The sequence below is a fragment of the Anneissia japonica genome, unplaced genomic scaffold (genome assembly GCF_011630105.1).
Source record: "Anneissia japonica isolate Jap-2015-1 unplaced genomic scaffold, ASM1163010v1 scaffold997_len2565447_cov190, whole genome shotgun sequence".
Taxonomy (NCBI): Eukaryota; Metazoa; Echinodermata; class Crinoidea; order Comatulida; family Comatulidae; genus Anneissia; species Anneissia japonica.
Genome location: NW_022696369.1, coordinates 1576664 through 1598428, shown reverse-complemented (window position 1 = coordinate 1598428; position 21765 = coordinate 1576664). Strand labels below are relative to the sequence as shown.

General features: G+C 35.0%; 1 protein-coding gene across 1 annotated transcript; it reads left to right on the top strand.

Annotated features, from left to right (window-relative positions):
* Positions 1–104: 104 nt before the first annotated feature.
* On the top strand, positions 105–18248 carry LOC117101997 (ATP-dependent RNA helicase dhx29-like). Its single transcript, XM_033242165.1, has 26 exons — positions 105–272; positions 686–753; positions 5807–5917; positions 6102–6231; positions 6545–6687; positions 6902–7036; positions 7550–7676; positions 8181–8357; positions 8468–8660; positions 8842–8965; positions 9362–9463; positions 9830–9952; positions 10323–10403; positions 10603–10893; positions 11169–11312; positions 11617–11793; positions 12342–12521; positions 12612–12701; positions 12998–13137; positions 13379–13552; positions 13840–13968; positions 14365–14440; positions 15077–15301; positions 15559–15695; positions 16286–16376; positions 17718–18248. The coding sequence occupies exons 1-26, from the start codon at positions 197–199 to the stop codon at positions 18225–18227; spliced, it is 3954 nt and encodes a 1317-aa protein (XP_033098056.1). The 5' UTR covers positions 105–196; the 3' UTR covers positions 18228–18248.
* The last annotated feature ends 3517 nt before the right edge of the window (positions 18249–21765 follow it).

Sequence of the window (21765 nt, the reverse complement as noted above, 5' to 3'; positions counted from 1 at the left end):
CAGACATACCTGTACAGTCTCAGCTTGATGACCGATCAGCTGAGAAAAGCAGCACTTGGCTATGTTTACTGAGGGCGGTAGTCAAAACCATAACACGTTGACGCCGCTCATCATACACTAATCCATCTCACTAGTCACTGGGAGTGGGAATTCCCATTAACATCAGGTGTGTATTTTGTTTGTAGGGCTCATTTAAATGGGTGGTAAAAGGAAAGCAAAGCCTCCAAAACCAATTGCATCCGAATCTGTCGAAAGCAAGAAGAAACAAGAAGGTATAGTGCATAGAAATATTCAGTTCCATAATGAAATTCACACTCTTACACGAATAATATTATAGGCTAGGCTAATCCGGTGACTCGATCATCAGGCTGCAAAAGGGGCCATCCGTTGATACTCACCCGTAGCCGGGAAGTTCTAACCTTCGGAGTCCTGATCCTAAAATAAAACTGAACACAGGCTAAAAGGTTCATTCACACCTGTTCTGTAACCAACTCGACCCATACACCAATTAAATTGAATGAAGATGCGGTACCATACCTCTTTTAGCCAGATCAAACATTTAAATAACAAAACAAAAATGAAATCATGAAATGAGAAAAATAATTGAATATACTATTACTACTAATCCATAATCTGATGAATATTTGTGAGTTGGACAGTCGGTTGTTTCTATTTTGTTTTTTAGTTCCAAAGCAGTATGCATTTGAGAGTCAAGCTGGAGATGGCAAAGATGAAGACAAGTCCATACTAAAGGTGAGAATCCTATATACAATACACAGCTACACAACCAAAGGATTTTCCTTGAAAAACCAATCACCAAATTCTTTCAACAATATTTGGATTTCATGAACTTCAATAACCAGATAGCTATATTCAGTAGTCCTCTCTCACATGTGGAGGATTCCCTTTGATGCGCTGAGATCCTAAGTCTCCCGCAAGATCTTGGGAGGATCCTGGACATCAGTCGTGGTGTCTGTCACTCAATGTGATCAAGCAAAAAATCCTGAGAAATAACCTATCTCCTACATAATATTCAGAAAGTGTGTGTTTATACTGCTGTCTCATAAACGTAATGTTAGCTGATCTAGGTTTAAGCTGCCCTTGTAACTGAACTGTGTTTTGTTTCTTGATTCTTTGTTCCTGGTGGGATTGCTGTTAGTTAAGAATGTACTTTTGATTGTCCTGCATGTATTTCTATATTTTTAGAGTTTATACTATATATTTTATGTCCATCCTGTAAGTGGCGATTTTTCGCTGTTGGTTTGGAAATAAATAAAATAAAAATACTGTAAAAATAAAGGGTATCACATGTGTCTCCCAACTTGAGATAGTAGTAATAATAATAATAATAATAATTAAACAATAACAACAAGAAATATTTCCTATAAAAAAAAAACACAGCAACATTTTTACTTTATTCAGTTTGTTTATACAGCTGATTCCAAATTTATCCTTTTAAGAGGCTTAATACTTAACTTCAATTATTTATACACCATGAAAATGCTATGGCTGAAACATAGCCTTAGCCAATTGACAGCCTCTCAACAATGCAATTTGGGGTATCTATACATGGCCGCCCGAGATTGGACACCGTTTCAATTTGGTTTGTACTCCTGCTGACTACAATTTCAACAACCAGAATGAAAACCACTGAGCCAAACCGCATTTTTACCATTATTGTTATTAATATTAATAATAATAATATTATTTTTAATATTATTTTATTTATTTGTATTCATCCCCCTCCCCCACTAGCTTGGCTAGGCCCTTCTACTACTGCCGCCTGTGTGTGGCTATTTTTTATGGGTCGATAAAGCATGGGTACCATACGATATCTTGATAATAGTTAACCCAAAACCCTCTGCAGCGTACAGCACTGTATTTTTCAACAATAAATGGCTCTACTACTTGGCTTTTATAGTAGGCCCTTGGTTGTGTCGTCAATTTTTGTGGCTATTTTTTATGGGATTGTCAATGCATAGGCCAACGTACGTAGGTACGATGATAGAGCCTAATAAACCCTTTTTTGCGATAATTTAATTACAGTTCCCCTGACGAACACTGATGAACTGTCTCTAAAGATAGCCAAAATAGAGGCTTTTCGACCTGCTCAATTTCTCATTTTCCATCCATAACCTGATCGCTTTAGCTGAATTGCGCATTCTCAATTGTTGCATATAAAGTTCCATCCCTTGCTATTTCTTACCCTCTTCGCAGTCGCTGTTTGGTTCCTCAGACGATTTTTTGGTAATCAAACCCTCTTCGCAGCCACTATTTAGTTCCTGAGACATCTTTTTGGTAACTGCGCATGCTCAACATGGCTCGAAACGTCACTTACTCAATGCACATCTCACTGGCTGTCTAGCATTTTTATAGATAATTCACTGACATTATTTGGTAACTGCGCATACGTATTGCTACTGTTCAGAATTCCCATTTCTTCGCAGTAAAGACTGTTTACTCTTGATTGTTACAGCCTAAAGGTGCAGTGCGAAAATAATAATATTTATAAAGAGCACAAATCCACTGCAGTGCTCAAGGCCTAGTTAATGAACCAATTCTTTGGATAAGGACTCTAAACTGTCGGCCCAATGCACTTTTATCAACTGTGCGTGTGTGTACAGTATATAAACAAACATGAAAACAAACATTTTTTGGGGAGTTACTATAGACCGGTCGGATTTGGAGGAAGGTGTCACATTTTTGCAGAATTTACCAGACCAACTTTTTCTAATGTATTTTTTGACGTAGATTACGAATCTGGTTGTTGATCGGTCCGGGGAGGGGGATTTTTCGAGATATGTGGGGTCAAAGGTCAAATCTGGCATATTTAAGGAAGGGGATCACAAAAGTGGATTAGTGTACCAAAATAATGTTTTCTAATGTAATTTAGGTCATAAATTCCAAAAAATTGGACAGATATGGAGTCGTTCAAAAGTTATTGGGGTCAAAGGTCAAATAAGACATAATCTGGAAAAGGGTGTTGCCTGTGTGATAAATGTGAAAAAAGAAACATTTTTGACATATTTTGGGCGTAGAATCCAAATTTGATTGTTGATTGGTCCAGGGAGGGGTATTTTTCGTGATATGAGGGGTCAAAGGTTAAATTCAGCATATTTAAGAAAGGGGTCCTAAATGTGCAATAGTTTACGAAAATAATGTTTTCAATGTAATTTAGGTCATATATTCGAGAAAAAATGACAGTTGGACAGGTGTAGGGTTTGTTCAAAAGTTATTGGGGTTAAACTTTAAATAAAATATAATCTGGGAAGTGGTATTACAGGTGTGTGTGATAAATGCCAAAATAATGTTTTACAATGTAATTTTGGTCGTAAATGTTTAAAACTTTAATATTAAGTACCTAAAAATTCATCCTCACTCTCCGACATTTCATCCTCTATGTCTACTTCTAAATTTGTCGTCAATTTCACTTTCACTGCCACTGTAACCTTCACTTCCTTCACTTCAGTTTCAGTAAGTAATTCGATCAGATCATCTGACATCACAGCATTTGTCCAAAGAATTTCGCTGTCAGCGGTCCACCCATGATTCTGTGGATTTGGAGCATCAATTATGGGGACACGCGATTGCCTCCATAAACGGCAGACATAATTGGCTCTCTGTATGTGTAGATACAGGCATTCTTTACAGGGTGGTAAGAAGGAAAGGTCTACAAATTATACCACTTTTGTTATATTTTTCACAAAACAGATGTTGCCTTGCGGGGTGTATACGTCTTTTATTTTCTTAAGTCCATACAGCTTGCACACAAGCTCTTCTAAGTTGTTGTAAAGTCCATCGGTTACAATTCAACTTTTTCCAAGTGCTACGAATGTGTTATTGAATCTTGGAAAGTTCTTGAGCACTTTCCAACACGTCCTTTTCTCTTTCCTGAAAAATGTCGACACATATTCATTACCTGTAAAAAAATGTAGACCGAGGAGAGCTTCTTTAATTTCTTTGGACATGTCGCTTTCTTTGAGATCATAGATTTTTCTGCTGTTTCCGTGCCCATTGTCAACCATAATCTGGTCACATTCAGCAAAGAGTGCCAATAGAATAACAATTATATCAGTATCACCTGAAGGTGATCGTACAATAATTGTTCCTTGGATGATTGCAATTGCATGATTAATGTGCAACGCAATTATCGTGTCTGCTTCTTCCTGATCAGATGCCAGCTCATCCACACACCATACATTCCCGTTGGACAACTTAAAACATTAATTTTTCTTTGAACAATAAATGCAATTCCCTTTAGGAATAATATCCTTATGTTCCTTCTATACATCCAGTATGAGATCAGTCATACGATCTTTGTTTGACCCATTCGTCAAGAAGCTTGAAAAATTCCTTGGTATTTTAGTGTTTTCCGAATTTATGAAAAAAAAGAGAACTTGTCCCACAGTCGTTTTGTTTCCCACTTTTAATAGACTTCGTATGCATCAACAATCACATCTACGCGACTGTACTTCTTAGGCAATTGATTCAACAGCCTTATCCCCAGCTCCTTAAATGTGAGTACCGGTAATCGACAATCACCGGAGACGATCAATTTCTAACAAATTTCATACCACATTATAAAAAATCAACAGTTAGATAGCTGGCAAATATATAATGCAATGCATGCCATAGCATTTTGTGATAATTAGGAACGATTTTGTGAAATCATAGGTTTTAAAAAGTGGACCTTTTGGAATTTTGGGGGCGGGGGGGGGCGCGCCCCCCCCCCCCCCCCCCCCCTTTGGGAGGTAAAAAAAAAGAAAAAAAACAAAAAGAGAGGAAAAGACATTTCTGGATCCGCCCCTGGTACCGGTGTATGAGAGTATGTTAATGCCTTGTTGAAGTCGATACTTGAACCTTGACGGTTTGCGATAACGAGCAGCTTTCTTAACACTAAAAAAAAGTAACAATTCTACCCTTAGCCAATACCTTCTTCTTCTTTAAAGAATTCAATCAAGAATTCATTTTTTTTCCCAGCTTCAATAATGGGAAGAACGTGGTTGTAGAGGTTTTTATCTGTATTCTATCATCTTGTAGTATTTTGAGAACAGACTTCACCTTTTTCTCAGATCTGATAATCCGAGGGCCTACTGTTCTTTTTCCCTCTGTTTAAGGACATCAATCCTGTAAGTTCTAAAAGGGCATCCTTGAATTTTGAGACATGTGGTCGATTAAACACCAATATTTCATATGCTGACATCTACGACCAAATTTACATTGTAAAACATTATTTTGGTATACGTAGGAATATTTGTAACCCCTTCTTATACTTTGACCTTTCCTATATTAAAATCATCTCACTGGCCCGATTAACAACCAAATTTAGATTCTGAGCCAAAAAAATATGTCAAAAATGTTTCTTCTGTACATTTATCACACACACCTGTAATACCACTTCCCAGATTATATTCTATTTGAACTTTGACCCATAACTTTTGAACGAACCCCATACCTGTCCAACTGTCATTCTTGTCGAATCTATGACCTAAATTACATTGAAAACATTATTTTTGTAAAATAATGCACTTTTGACCTAAATATGCTGAATTTGAACTTTGACCCCTCATATCTCGAAAAATACCCCTCCCTGGACCAATCAATATAGGGAGCAACATTGCCTCGATGGGATAATTGGTATTTGGATTTTGCTGAAAATTCTTCTGGGAATTATTTGGATTTTGTTGGTTTAATTGTCTATGCGCCTTGAGCACCTTTGGTGGAGATGTGCACTTTATAAATCTTTATTATTATTATTATTATTACAAAATCGCAAACAACTCTCTTTTATCATTTCTAAAATTAGGTGCATCTTCCGTCTGACCTGGAAAAGGAAATCATTTCTGAAATTCTGAGGCTGAAAGAGTACGAAGATGGAAAGAAGCTTTCTAGCAGAGTTACTGCCAAGAAACTTACGGTAGGAAAAATATTGTTTTTATTATAAATGTTATATTAATGATATTGAAATTTATACTTTTATTTCGTTTTGATACTTTTATATATATTTTATATCATAATGTAGATAGAGACAGTAAAAGCACTTTAATATTTTCCATTGTTTATTGTCATTTAATTGAATTAATATATTTCTTTATTTTTAGGATTTCTACAACTCTTTGTCAAACATTGGATTTCAGCACAGCCACGTATCTGACGCCATGTCACACGTCATCAAGAATGGTGGAGATCTCCATGATGCACTTGACTGGCTTTGCTTGAACCTTACCGACTGTAAAAAATGTTTACGTTTTGAAATAGATCATTTTCATGTAACTTTGTGTTTTATAACTTATTGTGTTGTTTTTTAATAATCAAAATGTTGCTGTTGGATGGAGAACAAATTAATTAACTTGTACGCTGTTCGCTGAAATTGCAGTTATGTGATGATCTAGTATGAGCCCACAGTAATGCTGTCATTTATGCTGACAGTGTGAAGATCCTTTGATCTCCATCTCATAGTAATGTGACTGGAATAATATGAAAAGATTTAAGATGTGATTGATCGAAAAATTGGAATGAAAAAAATCTATATTGTTTGTTATAGCTTTACTACCACCAGGCTTCTCAGCGGAGTATATGGTTGTAGAAAAAAAACAAAACCCACCCCCACAAGTGGACGAACAAAATAAAGAGAAAGAATTAGCAAAACTTCAGGAAGAAGAAAAGAAAAGAAAACAGCAAGTGAAGGTGAATATTACTGCTCAGTTATCAGATATGCAAATTATTGCGATTACATGGAGATGGTCAGTTGAATATGTTGATAGAGGGACAACAATGTGCATATGATGATGATTTGATGATGGTGTGATATTATGATATCATAGTTTTTTTTGTATGCCTTTCATTAAAATTGAAAGGCATATCTTTTTAAATTTGTACGACTATCTATTGTTCCTTACAGAAAGAGAAAAGGCCAGAGGACAATATCACAATGAAAGATTGGATTTTAAAGTATGCTGAAGGTTATGATGATGATGAAGAGGATGAAGATGTGGAGAAATCTGAAAATGTAGAAAGGGAATCAGATACAGACCCAGTAAGTTCCATTCTATTCCCTAATAAAGTCTTGCTATACTACCGACTAAATTTACTATAAACTTGAAAATGTAAGAAAAAAATATAAAATACTTACATTCAATAAATTAGCTTTAATTGGAATGAGATAAATATTTCCTAGCAAATTAACGATGTCTAGAGAGTAAATTTTAAGATTTTTTTTTTTTTTTTTTTTTTTGTAAAACAACATTCGTTCATTCACATTCAGATGTTTATTACGTCAAGATGTCAGTGCATCCTGATAATTGGTTTCCACGGTTCAAAAATACAAATATGATGACAGTGTTAAATATTGATTCATTCATTCATTCATTCATATTTTTTTTAGAATTGCCTATAGTGGAATAAATGAAGATTATTAGTTTGATAGATTATATGATTAATTATAAGTGATGAACGTAGCATGAGGGGATAATACTCCTATCCCTTATCTATTTTATTTATATTGTAATTGTAAGGAAAATGTTAATATTGTTTTTATTGTACTCGTCAGAATGACAGGTATTTAGAATTAAGAGCAAAGTTCTGGGATGCAAAGAGTGAGGCAACGGTAGCTAAGCAATCACAGGATTTATCGGCACAGAAGACTATTGGAATAAAGATCAAACAAATTAGGGATGGTGAGGACTTAAGGTGCTTCCTAGTCAAATAATGTGGAGTGATTGAGAAGGAATAATAATGTTAACGACTATGACTATGATGATTATGATGACGATAGTGATGAAGAAGATGATAGTGATGAAATGTAGATGATGATATATGTGGAGTAAACATTATTCTTATTTACATTTGACCTTTATGTTATTAAATGCTGATAATTAAAGATATACTTACTGTCCAGGGTAAAATCTAGAAAAACCATTTACTTTAACACAAAAATTAATTAAATCAATTCAATATTCACTGAATTACAGACAAAAATCCTTAAATTGGGTCTCTAGACTTTAGTCATAGTGACTGTTGCCTTTGGGGCCCCAAGGCACTTGTCTGAATAAATAAATGAAGTGAAATGAATAAATTAATTACCAGCCAATATATGGGTCTATTTGAATTAACTACCGTATATGTATTCAATCAATGTGTTATCATGTTCAAGACACTTTCTAATATTTTTATGGTTACAGAGATGTGTGAAATTGAGAAGCTTGAAGTGTTTGATCAGCGTTTAAAAGTGGAAGAAAAAACAGAGGACCCGGTTCAACAGAAGAAAGAAACAGCAGTGAAGGAAGGAAATGAAGAGAATGATGAACCAATCGGCGCATTTGCATTATTTGCAGCTGCCGAGGAAAATGCAGCCTCGGGTAAAGTATGATTGGAATTTGAATATTAATTAGTTAGAATTTAAATTTAATTTAATATAAGTGATAATTCATTTAATGTTGATGTTTCAGTAATTTTTTTATAATTTCAGACTCAAGTAAACCCAGTGAAAGTGAGCAGAAAAAGCCTGTTCTGGATGTGCGAGATTTGTCATACACAAGACAGCAGTGGACAGGTAAATCACCCAAACAGTTCCTAATTGATTGGTGTCGCAAAAACTTACCAAAGAGTCCTCCACCGAAGTATGAAAAGATTAACTGCCATGGGGGAAGGTGGAAAAGCAGGTACAGTGCCGTGTATTCTTGTCAGTGAGCCAGGGTTTAATCTTGGCATACAATTTATTTTATTATTATTTATATGTTTATAAAAAAATTTTCTCCTTTTATTGGTACTTATCTGCATTTTAATGTTTAATTATATTTTAACTATTATATATGAGTGTAAATTCTACATACTTGACTATAGGGTGAAAATTGATAGGAAGAGCGATGGTATGTTAAATGTGTGTCCAGACACCTTAACTGAGAATGCAATGGATGCCCAGCATTTGGCCAGTGTGCTTGCGCTATGGACCCTCTGCCCTGGACAAGTATGTCATTTGTTAGCTTGTTTTCTATATTAAAATTTATTTATTCTGCAGTAGTATCAATAGTTTTCTTTTCCAGGTTGAAACTATGCCCTGTAAACTTTGTAAGTCTTTTTATAAGGCATAAGAGTTTCAAGATTTAAGTGTCACAGGATTTGAACCTAAGATCTTTGGGATTGGAAGACAAGCATGATACCCACCAAGCAACTCAACTACAAATTCAAAATATTTACTGCTGCTAATGTTATTGAAAGCCAATGAATATTCATCTGATTTATGTGAAACAGCACAATAACCAGTATCCAACAAGTGTATTAAATATAAACAATCATCTTCACCGACAGTTTTAAGTCACAACTTAAGACACACTTTTTTTAATGGGTATTTTTTATTTTATAGTCTATTCATCAGTTGTTACCACCCCCTTATCGCAATGTTTGGATGGAGTGGAAAGATGCAGAGATAAAAACTAAACAGGAAAGCAAACAAGAAAAAAACAAGGTAACTAACTAAGCAGCTAATACATCGTAAGATGTAATGAGTTTAATTAACTTTGAGTGTTCTAGTGTGGGATATCTCATCCCATTGTCTGTCCCAAGTCTGACTCTGCTATGTCATGGTTGATTATTTGTATAAGGAATTGAACAGATTTTTGCAATTTCAATGTAGGATACAATCCCTTGACCCTTATAACACAAGTGCTGCGGTGAACAAGATTGTGCCACATTTGTACGCTCTGTATATAACAGGTCCCTGTGATTTACCGATTTATATTAATGCAGTATGATGTCATCATGCCCTTATATGTACAAATTATACAAATTTGTACATGAAAACAGAAATAGAATTTTAATTTTGTTTTTGTAGCCTAGAGATGATTTTGTGACAAAACTTGTGAAACAACTGAAGAGTGTACAGATTACCGAAGACACAATTTCAGCTGAAGAGGAGGAGGAACAGGAATCATGGGAAGACAAAAATTGGGATGAGGTAAAGTATGTAAATATTTGATTGGCATTCCATAACAGACTTCAGCCTGGTTTCCATAGAATTGCTACAGTCGCTACAGTGTTTTCACTGCAACCCTTGTACATTGTAGCTGTCCCTGACGCAATCATGAATGTTCCTGATTCAACTGACCAATCAGGGTCACCAAAGGTGTCGGTGATAGCATGTAGCGTGGAAACCAGGCTAAAATTCTAAAGTTCTTTTTAGAATATAGCACTTGTTACTCCAGAATTCTAATTTTGATTCTGTTAGTCTTTCGATAAACATTCATTCATTCACCATATTGTTTCAAATAAATACTAAATAGTATTAATGTACAGTATTAAGGAAATTGCTTTCTTTTCTTCCTTAGGAAGTGCCAGTTATAACTAAAGTGAAAAAGCATGCAAGGATATCGTATGACAGATTGCGTAAAATTTATGTATCAAGACAGGTAAGATAAAGGAATTAATAAATCTATGCTATGCTTCTCCAAATAGATGACATTGACAATGCTGTGCAACAGTAATGATGGTGATGATATAAGTATTAAAATTAATAAAGAACATAATTTAAATGAATGTAACCTGAGACAACTACTGTATATAGTATATAGTCTTTGGATGAAACTTGATTTTAATTGATTTCTTCAGCAATCAACACAGTTTGAAAGACTTTTACAAACTCGGCAAACACTACCAGTGTTCCAACACAAGGTTACCATCCTGGAACAGATTGCTAGCCACCCTGTGGTAGTGATTGCTGGTGAAACGGGCAGTGGAAAAAGCACTCAAGTGCCACACTTCATCTTGGAGCATCTATTGCTGACAAATGATAAACCTGGGCCTAGGAACATTGTCTGCACACAGCCAAGGAGAATATCAGCTTCAAGCCTAGCCAGAAGAGTTTCAGAAGAAATTGGGGAAAACGGTCCAGGAACTCAGGTATGATTAGACTTCCTTTTTAAAAAACATGTTTTGCGACTCCACCATTTGCCAGTAATGATGGCTTTCAATGAAAATACAATTTCATATTTTACCTGTTAGTTCAACTGCCACTGTAAAATAAAATACAAAAATTTTACTGTACTTATTTTTTTATTCGCCTGTGGCCACATTGAAATGTGTTTTTAGCAAGAACATTTTTTAAACCATGTTTTCATTTTTTTCTCATCTAAGTGTTTTTTTTTTTATTGTTCTGTGTTATCCTTTTTCTACAGGACTCCCTCTGTGGTTATCAAATTCGTTTAGACTCCAAGCAAACTACCTCCACTTGCCTGTTATACTGCACAACTGGAATTTTGTTACGGAGACTACAGATTGACCCCTTTTTAGAAGATGTTTCCCATGTAATTGTGGATGAGGTGAGGAACGCATAATTAGATTGGAGCTGTTATGCACTCAGCAGCAACTCATTGCAGTTTTAGTCATTCAGTTGTGATAAAAATTATCCCCACATGCATTGTGTTATTGTTTGTTAATTAGTGTTTGTTAATTAGTGTTTGTCTTTAAGTAAATAATTGGTAAAGTTTTATTTGGTATCTGCAGTGATTGCACCATTCAAAATGTACATAACTTGTGTGACTACCACAATATAGGAAATTAAATTATGAATTGATAAAGAGATCATTAACTTCAAATAATCATGAACTTTGTCTCTTGCTTAAGGTTCATGAGAGGAGTGTCCAATCAGATTTCCTTCTTATTCACCTGAAGAAAATTCTGAAGAACAGAAGTAATTTCAAGGTGATCTTGATGAGTGCTACAGTGGACAGTAGTAAGATGTCTGCTTATTTCAGCCATTGTCCAGTAGTCAGTATACCAGGCAGGACATATCCTGTTCAGGTAAGCATAATATGATTTAGTACCTGATATAAGGTGATCACCGGCTTGTCTCATCATTTTATTAAGAAAAATTTCACTTACTATTTTTATTATCATGATAATCATTTTGAATTATCCACTTTTTATAAAATAATATCCATATGAAGTAAAGCAAGTTTTAAAATATGTCATATGTATCAGTGGAATGGTTATTTTTATGATAAACTTTTGAGAAATACATGCATTGTTCTCCCTCAGTGGAGTATATATACACAAGGGTGAATACTTCAAATTAGAGTTTGGTTCTCTACCAACTGGACTATGAGGCCAAGCTAGTAATACTCCTTTTTTCAAAGTATGGCGTAATTGGTAGTACTATGCAATTTAAACTTGATTGTAATAATATATCAAATCTGTAAGTTCACATAATGCATCATCAGTAATTACAATAGATGACATGAGTAAAGTATAGAAAATGCAAATATGTCTTGAGAAAGCCAGACAAACCCACAAGGTTTATCTGGTTAAGGCTGAAAAATAATACGGTAAACTGATTCCTTTCTTGCTAGGTTCTTCATTTAGAGGATGTCATAGAAAGGACCGGATATAAGTTGGATGATGATTCACCGTATGCAATGAAACGCTCTACAGTTGAGGGTCAAGCCAATTTGAAAATAACTGGCAAAGGTGGGAATGTGAGCAATGTTAAGGTGTCATGGGAGAGGGATGACCTAACGACCTCTGACATGGTAATTATGAATGAATATTTATCTTAAAACTCAATCATAGTAGACATACATATCATGACTGATTAAACATTGTTTTTTCCACTGGTGTAGAGCGGTCTTTCTTTAGAGAAATACAGTAAACAGACACGGCATGCTGTCTCCTTTCTACACCCAGACCGTATAAATATGGACCTTATTATGGTAAGCCAAATCATTGAAAATAAAATACATTGTCACAATTATCGGTAGTAAAAGTATTTAGGAATAATCTGTTGCGTTCACACACATATATAACAATGTTTCCATTAAAATATTGGTATTAAATGCTAAAGAAATGTCTGGAATCTAATAATTGATAATAATAATAATTTTTTTTTTTTTTTATAAAACCCAAACATATCAAGTGATATCTCAATGCATTGAACACAACTTCAGTTGTATTAAATTTTAATTATTGAAATTAAATAAAGCCAAGTATATTTTAATCTTATCTTTAGGAATTACTTAATTTATTGGAAACTGATTCGGAGTATGGATCTGTAGAGGGCGCTGTTCTTATCTTCCTGCCTGGTTTAGCAAATATACAAGAGCTTTATGAAATTTTACAAAGTGACAAGAAGTTCTCAAACCCTTCAAAGTAAGTCCGCTATCAGTATGTGTTATATTTTTTGTAAAAAAATACTGTATGTGTTGTGGTATGCTAATGTATAATAAATAAGCTCCTACAACATATAGAAACTTTACAAAGATTTGAAGCATGTGGTACAACATTAATGCTTAGAGCTCCACACATACTGCTTAGGACATCATATTAAATAATATATCTAAGTATTGTTTTCCCAATAATTATGATTTTGGAACCATTTCCTTATTGTAAGGTACACTGTGTTAGCTCTACACTCAGTGTTGTCCTCTCAAGATCAGACATTGGCTTTCAAGTCAAGTCCTATTGGTGTCCGGAAAATAGTTCTAGCCACTAACATAGCAGAGACAGGCATCACAATACCAGATGTCGTGTTTGTTGTGGATGCTGGCAAGGTGAAAGAAACAAGGTGAGGCACTGAGTAGATATTGTAAAGAGGGAATCTAAGAATGGGATTATTACAATTCCTTGCAAAAAATATACTGTGCTCCACCATGTAACTGAATATGTATTCTAACAATTGATCTTTGGCAGTTATTGAATTAGGATGGTTATTGAGGTCTTTGCAATAATGTTCTATAGGAGATTTACATTTTTATTATTTTTTGTTACTGTTTTGTTATTACTGGATGGAAGTTCATTAATAAACTTTTTTATATCCAGTCTTAAACCATTGATCATTTCCTTTCATTTTAGGTACTTAGAAGGTAGCCAGATGAGTGTACTAGAAGAGACATTCATCAGTAAGGCAAGTGCTAAGCAGCGGCAAGGCCGAGCTGGTAGAGTGCGTAATGGATTCTGCTTCAGGCTGTACACACATGAAAAGTAATGCAGTTTATTACCATAGCATTGGTGATTATTGCTGTATATTTTGTTATGTTTAGTGGGGCCATGCCCTGGTCATTGATATACAATGTACTACATCCTCTTCTACTATGTGTGCTACAATATTTTAATCCAGAATTTGTATTCCAACCACAACATGACAAGTAAATGTAGATAAATTGTTCAAGAACACAAGTTTTGATCAAATGCTTCATCTCATGCCTCCACACATGATTGCTTTACACATTGCCCAAGATACCCACAGTTTGACTGTGTACAAAGTATGTTATGTCCTACAGACTTTCTTCACATGTTGCCAAAGCTTTGCAAGATGCCAAGTCTTATTGTTGATTTAACTAATATATAGGTGTATTGTATATTGTATATTGTCTTTAGATACAATTCTTTGAAGTCGTACACTATTCCAGAGATTCTAAGGGTTCCACTGGAGGAGCTGTGTCTGCATATACTTGTGAGTAAATTAACAATTTAACAATTTATTGTTATACTTTCTAGCAAAGTAAACAACTCTCATAATTATAATGAAAATTAACAGGATATTAGGATAATAGTCATATTAATATGATAATGATAATCACTATATTATCTTTACATTCAGTGCATTGCATTGAAATATTTATGCACTATGAATTGTTTTTATTATTTTTTAGTTTATATATACTTTTATGTAAACTAAATTCATGGTGCTTCACTTCCCTGGTCATAAGCAATCATGTGGGGGTGTTTGATGGGGTGACAAGTGTGGGGCAAGGTAAAATACTGGTGGAAATATGGCAGTTTTGGCCCGAGGTGCGCATGTGGTCAGGCGTCGTTCAAAATGTCTCAAAAGTGGCCCAGGGGCGAAGCCCTTGAAAAATTTGACAATTTAGGAGTTTCAGAGGCATATTTAATCAATTTTATAGGTAGATAGTTTACTAATATGTAGAAAATACATATCATATTTTCTCCCCAATGGTTTTTTTTCTTTGTAGTGGTAACCTCACCCATTGCACTATATGATTCCACAATAAGTCTTGGAGGTATAAATCTATGTGTACAGGTATTGTGTGTTATAAATCATCATATTTAATTATGCTTCTACTTCCAGGAATGCAAGCTAGGCCAGCCAGTTGATTTTCTTAGCCAAGCCTTGGATCCCCCACAGATCAGCAGCATTAAGGCTGCTATGTCCCTGCTTCAAGAGATAGGTGCATGTTGCACTGACCAGCCTAGCCTAACACCTCTTGGACATCACTTGGCTGCACTCCCAGTGCATGTCAGGATTGGGAAAATGTTACTTTTTGGTGCCATTCTTGGTTGCTTGGAACCAGTGGTAGGTTCAATGCAAAGTACAATTTTCAATTTGTCTCTACTACTTCAGCCATCAAGTATGCATGAGTGTAAAAAACATATCTACATTATTATTGAATACATAATAAACCTGAATCACACAACACAACAATCTGTCTCTCTGGACACACCACTTTGTTAGTTACAGTAGCATGGAACATAAATCATTTTTCTACAAGAGTTGCAACAATTATTTTTCAGATTGACTATGTTTTATCTTTCTCCATGATACACCAATAGGCAATTATTGCTGCTGCCATGACTGACAAGTCTCCATTTATTGTGCCGTTAGAGAAGAGAGGAGAAGCAAATGCAGCTAAGAGAGCATTAGCCATCGCCAACTCTGATCATATTACTATCTACAAAGTTTATTCTGGGTAAGTATGATTACATACCTGGTTTATCAGGGTGGTTGATGTAGTCACTTAAGAAATGGAACAGAGCAACTTAAGTCAGTCTGCTAAGTGATGGTAGACTCTGTCTACTGAACTGTAGAGATCCTTGCAGTCGTTTGGTTTTTGGTTCATTCCATCACTGGTCTCCTTGTGGTTCAGTTGGACAGCTAAAATGCAAGCTACAAAGGCGCACTGTCTTTTGGATGAGACATTTACACTTTTGTCCTGTGTGTGATACGGCCCATGTGCTTGTTAAAGAATGCAGTACACATTTTAGCAGTGGATTTCTCTTGGTTTACTGCCCAATTCACCACCAGGAAGTTCCCACTGAAAATATGTATTCAGACTTTTGTGGGCTGTCATTGGTATGTTTTACGCCCAAAAAAGAAGTCAAAATCCAACAAATATATTTTTCATTCATATTTCATTTGATTGTTGTTGGTGTGCATTAAATGTATTTTTGTACAATAGGATTACTTTGCAGAGAACAGAAGAGGTAACAACATTCTTATTTTATGATATGGAACATATGACAACAGATAACCTACATTTTATTGTTGAAATACTTGTAGGTGGAAAGAAGCAAGGATTCGTGGCAGGAAGGATGAGCACCAGTACTGTCAAAGGAATTTCCTGAGTCGAACATCATTGCTAAATATTGAGGTACAGTAGAACCTTGTTTTTACGTACCGCAGTTATACGAACCCTTGGTTTTACGTACGCCTCGTACCAATGATGACGTCATCAAAAACACCGAAAATATTCAAAACAAATGGCCATTATCAGTGCCACCATAAGTAAAATGAGATTTGTTACCTTCTGTCTGCTTATTATTTCAATATTATAACAATAAACTAACCATATGCAAGGTATTTGCATAAATCTAATACCGGGCTGCTGTTATAATCTAAAACCATGTGAACTGACCGAGATGAACAACTACCGACGTTGCTCAAAATAATTTCTTTCCTCCTTAACTTCGTGTGGGAAAACTTGTCTAATCGAATTTCCTACACAAAGTTTACTAAGCCGACTAAGATATAAAGTGAAGAATTAATACACTAGACACATGATTTTTTTTTATTGTGATGTTGCATTTTATTTTGATGTTGCAAAGTGATGAATAAAAATACTAAACACATGGTTTTATGGTTTTATTCGTAGGCCTACAGTACAGTTGTAGGTCTAGCCTAGGTAACATTGTCCGTTTATGACATACATTTATTGAGTGTTAAGTACGTATTAGGTCAAAAGTCACCACAAATTTAACCCAACCTCTATTTTATGAATCCCCCTATTTACGTACGCCTTCCAGTCCCATACCGTACGTAAAATCGAAGTTCTACTGTAATACTATTTTATTCTCTTTTTAACGTCCCATAACATCCTATTCAGCAATACTAACCATTTTAACTCTTGTATTATCTGCATCCAGAACTAAGTAGAACTTATATATGACGTCCTCAAGAATTTCTTATTTGTATTAAGATATATTTTTGTAAATAACTCTCCATCTGTTATTTATTTCTTGGTGTATTTCAGAACTGTAGTCCTTCATCAATGGGCTGCAGATTAAGTATCACCAGACATTAAATGTGTTTGTCAACAGTTTAAAAACTTTGTGTTGAAGTTGCATCTTCAAAGTTAACTGTCAGAGACAAACAATTAAAAAATAAACATGTATTCTAATAGCTAGTAAATGTGTGAGGTTACAAGATACAATTGTAAGCCCTTAAGTTCTCCAGGTGAAACACAAAGAAAGAAATTCAATCTCAATGGATTTTAACCTGGGACCCAAAGATACCCATGGTTCATTGCACACACACAGATTTGAAATATGCTGCCCTCTTTGGACCTACAGTATGCTGTTTTGTTCAAATAGTTGTTTTTTTTTTTCTAATAGGAAGTACTCTAATGACTATGAAATATTACTATTTGCAAAGTTTACTAAATGCATATAGGAATCTGACTTAATATATTTTTTTGATGATTGCTCTCTTTCAGAATGTAAAGAATGATCTTATGAAACTAATTGAATCCATAGGATTTTTGGATGACTCGCCACACAGCGCTCCACAAGGCACCCCTGTCGCATCTTTCTCAGAGCCTGGTGTGCTTGAGATAAGTAAAACCCAGTCGGCATGGCAGAAGTACTCATTTAAACTAACAAAAGACAATGTACTGTTACTAAAAGCAGTGCTTACTGCTGGGTTGTATCCAAATGTGGCGAAGATCAACTTTAAACAATCTGTTAACCCATCAGATCAGGATGAAAGATTAACCATGGTTGAAACAGCCAAAGGAAGCGCTGTTCTTCATCCAGCCTCTGTCAACAAAATCATAGCTTGTCATGGGTGGATGGTGTTCTTGGAGAAGGTTAAACAATCAAGGGTCTTTCTTCGTGATTCCACTCTGATTTCTCCGTACCATCTGCTACTGTTTGGTGGTGCTCTTGCCATAAAGCATCGTGAGCGCATTGTGTCTGTGGATGGATGGATCCAATTCAAGGTATAGTATTACTAGTTCCTCTGATAGATCAGAAAGGTGACACTGCAACACATTCCACAGCTTTCTAATGATACATAATAGTACATTTCAAATACCAACTCTACATTAAAAACCGGTCAAAAGAAAATCCACAGTATATCTTAGAAGTCAGTGGTCAGCAGTCAATTTTAATTGTCTTCAGTACACTTACACGGTCATCCATACGATTTTAGAAGTTAACAGTACATTGTAAATGTTAACAGTAGGCTATGTTTTTAAGGTCAACAGTACGTTTTGGGCTCTACATTACATTTGTACATCATCATTTTAACGTTCATAAGTGTAATTTTGAAGGTCATCAGTACATTTCAGCACTATGAGCTACATGCTATATCAAAACCAATCATCTTGCACAGGATAGAAAACATCATTACAGGCTTACTAACATGGTGACATACATGCAGGACTGTCACTTCAATGCTTTGAATAGTGTAAGAATTTGTTAATTTTTTTGTGTGTGTTTTGTACCTATATATTTTGGTGTGATTGGAGCTGGTTTTTTGAGTGGTGAAATCCAGTTTAAGAAACACCATACATTAAACCTGTTTGGAAACTGTACTCTTATTTGCAAGTTGAGATAAGAGTTTTTAAATTTTTTATTTTATGTTTGATTTCAGATGAGAGACTTGTGCAGTTGTTAATTGGTCTTATACAGGCAGAGCGATGACAATAACATAAGGACAGTGATGCTACAGAATATTCTTTTTTAAATATTTAGGAAAATGTACATGGAATATATTATTACAACTTGTCTGATTTCAAAGTTTTGGAACTACTCAAGAAAATATATGCGCAGTTTCAATGGTCAGGGTAGACATAGACTTGGCCTTTCTTTAACCTCAGTAATTTAAAGTTGCATATTGTTTTAATCTTCTTTATTTTCACATTGAAAATAACTTTTAAAAAAAAACTGCATTCAGTATCACAATTGTAACTTTTAATTATTATTCTTTTCTGATGTTTTATCGTTGTGATAAATTACCTTCACCTTCATCAGAGCTATCCAACACATTAGTACTAATCAAAGTAAGGTAAAGGAAGCGTCATTTTGCTGGATTGTGTATTGGTGTAGTCTATGACTGCGTAGTTGCCGCAAAGAGGCCCTTTGGTTAACAAAATAAACTATCCATAATAATATTGTGCTTTTCTATAAGTGCTGTTGGCATTACAACGCCCTCAACATTATTTCCTACTATGTTACTTCCACCTAAAAGTGTACAATAATTAATCACAATGGATCCAGCCCTAATTACTCATGTAAATATCACTAACTTCACAGTGTACTGTATGTGAATTCAATAACTATTTTGTATATATTTTTTTTCCCGAATAAAAAGCCTATGTCATCCAAGTACTGCATTTTTTGCCACCATTTTTTTTTCAATACAAGTTTGTATCATTAAAATCGCATTTACTAGACTAGGTATTTTGTCTATGAGTTTCACATACACTACATATAATGAATTATTCAAGTGTATAGAGGCATATTTCTTCAATGATAGCGCATAGCTAACCCAAATGTGGTACTGCCCTGTTGCCCAAGCTAATGAATGGGCTTAATGTATATTGGGTCTGTGCACGGAGGAAATATATTAATATATTTCCTCCATGGTCTGTGATAGTGTTAAACAAATTATATAGCCTAAATGATTAAGAGATGGCTACAATAACAAGGCTGCCATTAATTGGTCTATGTGTGGCGAAAAATGTAACATGGGAGCACAAACCCTATACTCCATATATAGGGTCTGTGATATAAGTATAACTTCAGAGAGTATATAATATAAAAACAATTGTGTGACGAAAATGATATAAAAGTTTGTAATAGGTGCAAAAACTTCAGGTCTACTACCATAAACCCTCGAATAAAGGCCCAGGGCTTCTTACTTTCGGGACACTTGGATGAGCTTCTTTTCGCGATGGGCTTATTTTCGAGATTAATTCTGTAAATTTTGAAATTGCTACTATGACAACATTTTCAACTATGGAATTCTATTTAATATTTTTTAAATTTTAATAATGGTAGTACAGTAAAATACTATTGATACTGACACGCTATTATAATCATCAACGATAATGTCACTCTGAATGCAAGTACAGTGTACTATCTCGAAAGAAGCCCATATTATCTTGATTAGAAGCCCTTGGGCTTATTTTCGAGATTACTTTTGCAAACTGAAGAAAAGAGCTTCTTTTCGGGAATGGCCTGGAGATTAATCACCATGAGGCTTCTATTCAAGGTTTTACGGTACAGTATATGATATAAAAAAAATATCTGTTATTATTTAGTAAATGAATATGAAGATGCAAAGCTCAAATTTCTGTTTGCACTGCATTTATGAATAATTTTAGGATCTCAGTTCAGCACATGAGTTCAGTATAGTGTATCATGTCAAATCAATACAGCCAGATTGTCATCTACTTTTGACACTTATACGCTGAGGAAGGCAGCTGCTGTTGCTGAAAGTTTTGTTAAAGTGCCTCTGCCACCTATTCTGACAATTTTTATAAACTACAGTGTGTTTATATTTATAAATATATTATAAACACAAGTGTTGGTCATATATTACGAATAAAATTGTTTTTGTACGAAAAAAATGAGTTTAAAGTGTCATTTTTGAAAGACCTTAGAAACAACGAGGTCACTCAATGACGTCATTGGTGACCGACTTTTCCAAACTTCATCCAAGCGCGAAATCAGAACAAACACTGCGACGGTGGCCTAGTGGAGGAAGAAAAGCCCCAATACAACTTCTACCCTAGTATATTACAGTTTCCCGAGTTTTACACAATATGCCAGTAAATTGTGTTGTAGGGGGTTATAAGTGCACACGAAGTAAATGTTTTACGTTACCTAAAGATAGTAAAAAGACGTTGTTGAGTTAAATTTGTCAATTTTACAATTCAAATTTTCATGGGCTGGATGAGCACAAGTCAAAGGAATTCGTGTGCTCATTTCGTGGATGATCACTTCATGTGGATTCAAAACGACGTTGGGTTTGCAATGCAAACTAGGCCTAGCTCTGAGAGATTTTACGGCAAATAAAACAACAAGTAGCCTATGCTAAGTACCGGGTTTCGGGATCCTCGCATTACTTGTTTACTAGTATCCCAAGAGTCTTCTACAGTGTATATAAGGCTGCCCTAATCAATGATGGGGATGAGGTGGTCTTAACTTCCCTGGCCCCTCTAGCATATAGGCCAAGGCCTAATTCAAATTCCCAGTTGCAGTTGTTAATTTACACGTGCATGCCGCCATTTTTTTCTGTTTTTATTAGTAGTAGGTCCTAGGCTAGGTCTAGCCTGGTGGGCCTATGACTGTAATTTAATAAGTTATATCACTTACAGGTACCTCTCATTGTTTACGGCTGAACATCTTTTAAACAAATCTTGCAAAAGTCCGTAGGCGTTGACCTACTAGGCCTATAGTACCGTATTTAGCGTAGGTTGTTTGTTTTTTGGTTTTAATTGCCCTTTTTACTGTCTTCTGGCTAGGCCTAGTCCT

Excerpts from the sequence above, each read along its gene's own strand:
- LOC117101997 (XM_033242165.1), top strand. The coding sequence starts at position 197 with ATGGGTGGTAAAAGGAAAGCAAAGCCTCCAAAACCAATTGCATCCGAA. Across the intron at positions 273-685 it reads AAGCAAGAAGAAACAAGAAG|TTCCAAAGCAGTATGCATTT; the intron begins GTATAGTGCATA and ends TTTGTTTTTTAG. Across the intron at positions 754-5,806 it reads AAGACAAGTCCATACTAAAG|GTGCATCTTCCGTCTGACCT; the intron begins GTGAGAATCCTA and ends TTCTAAAATTAG.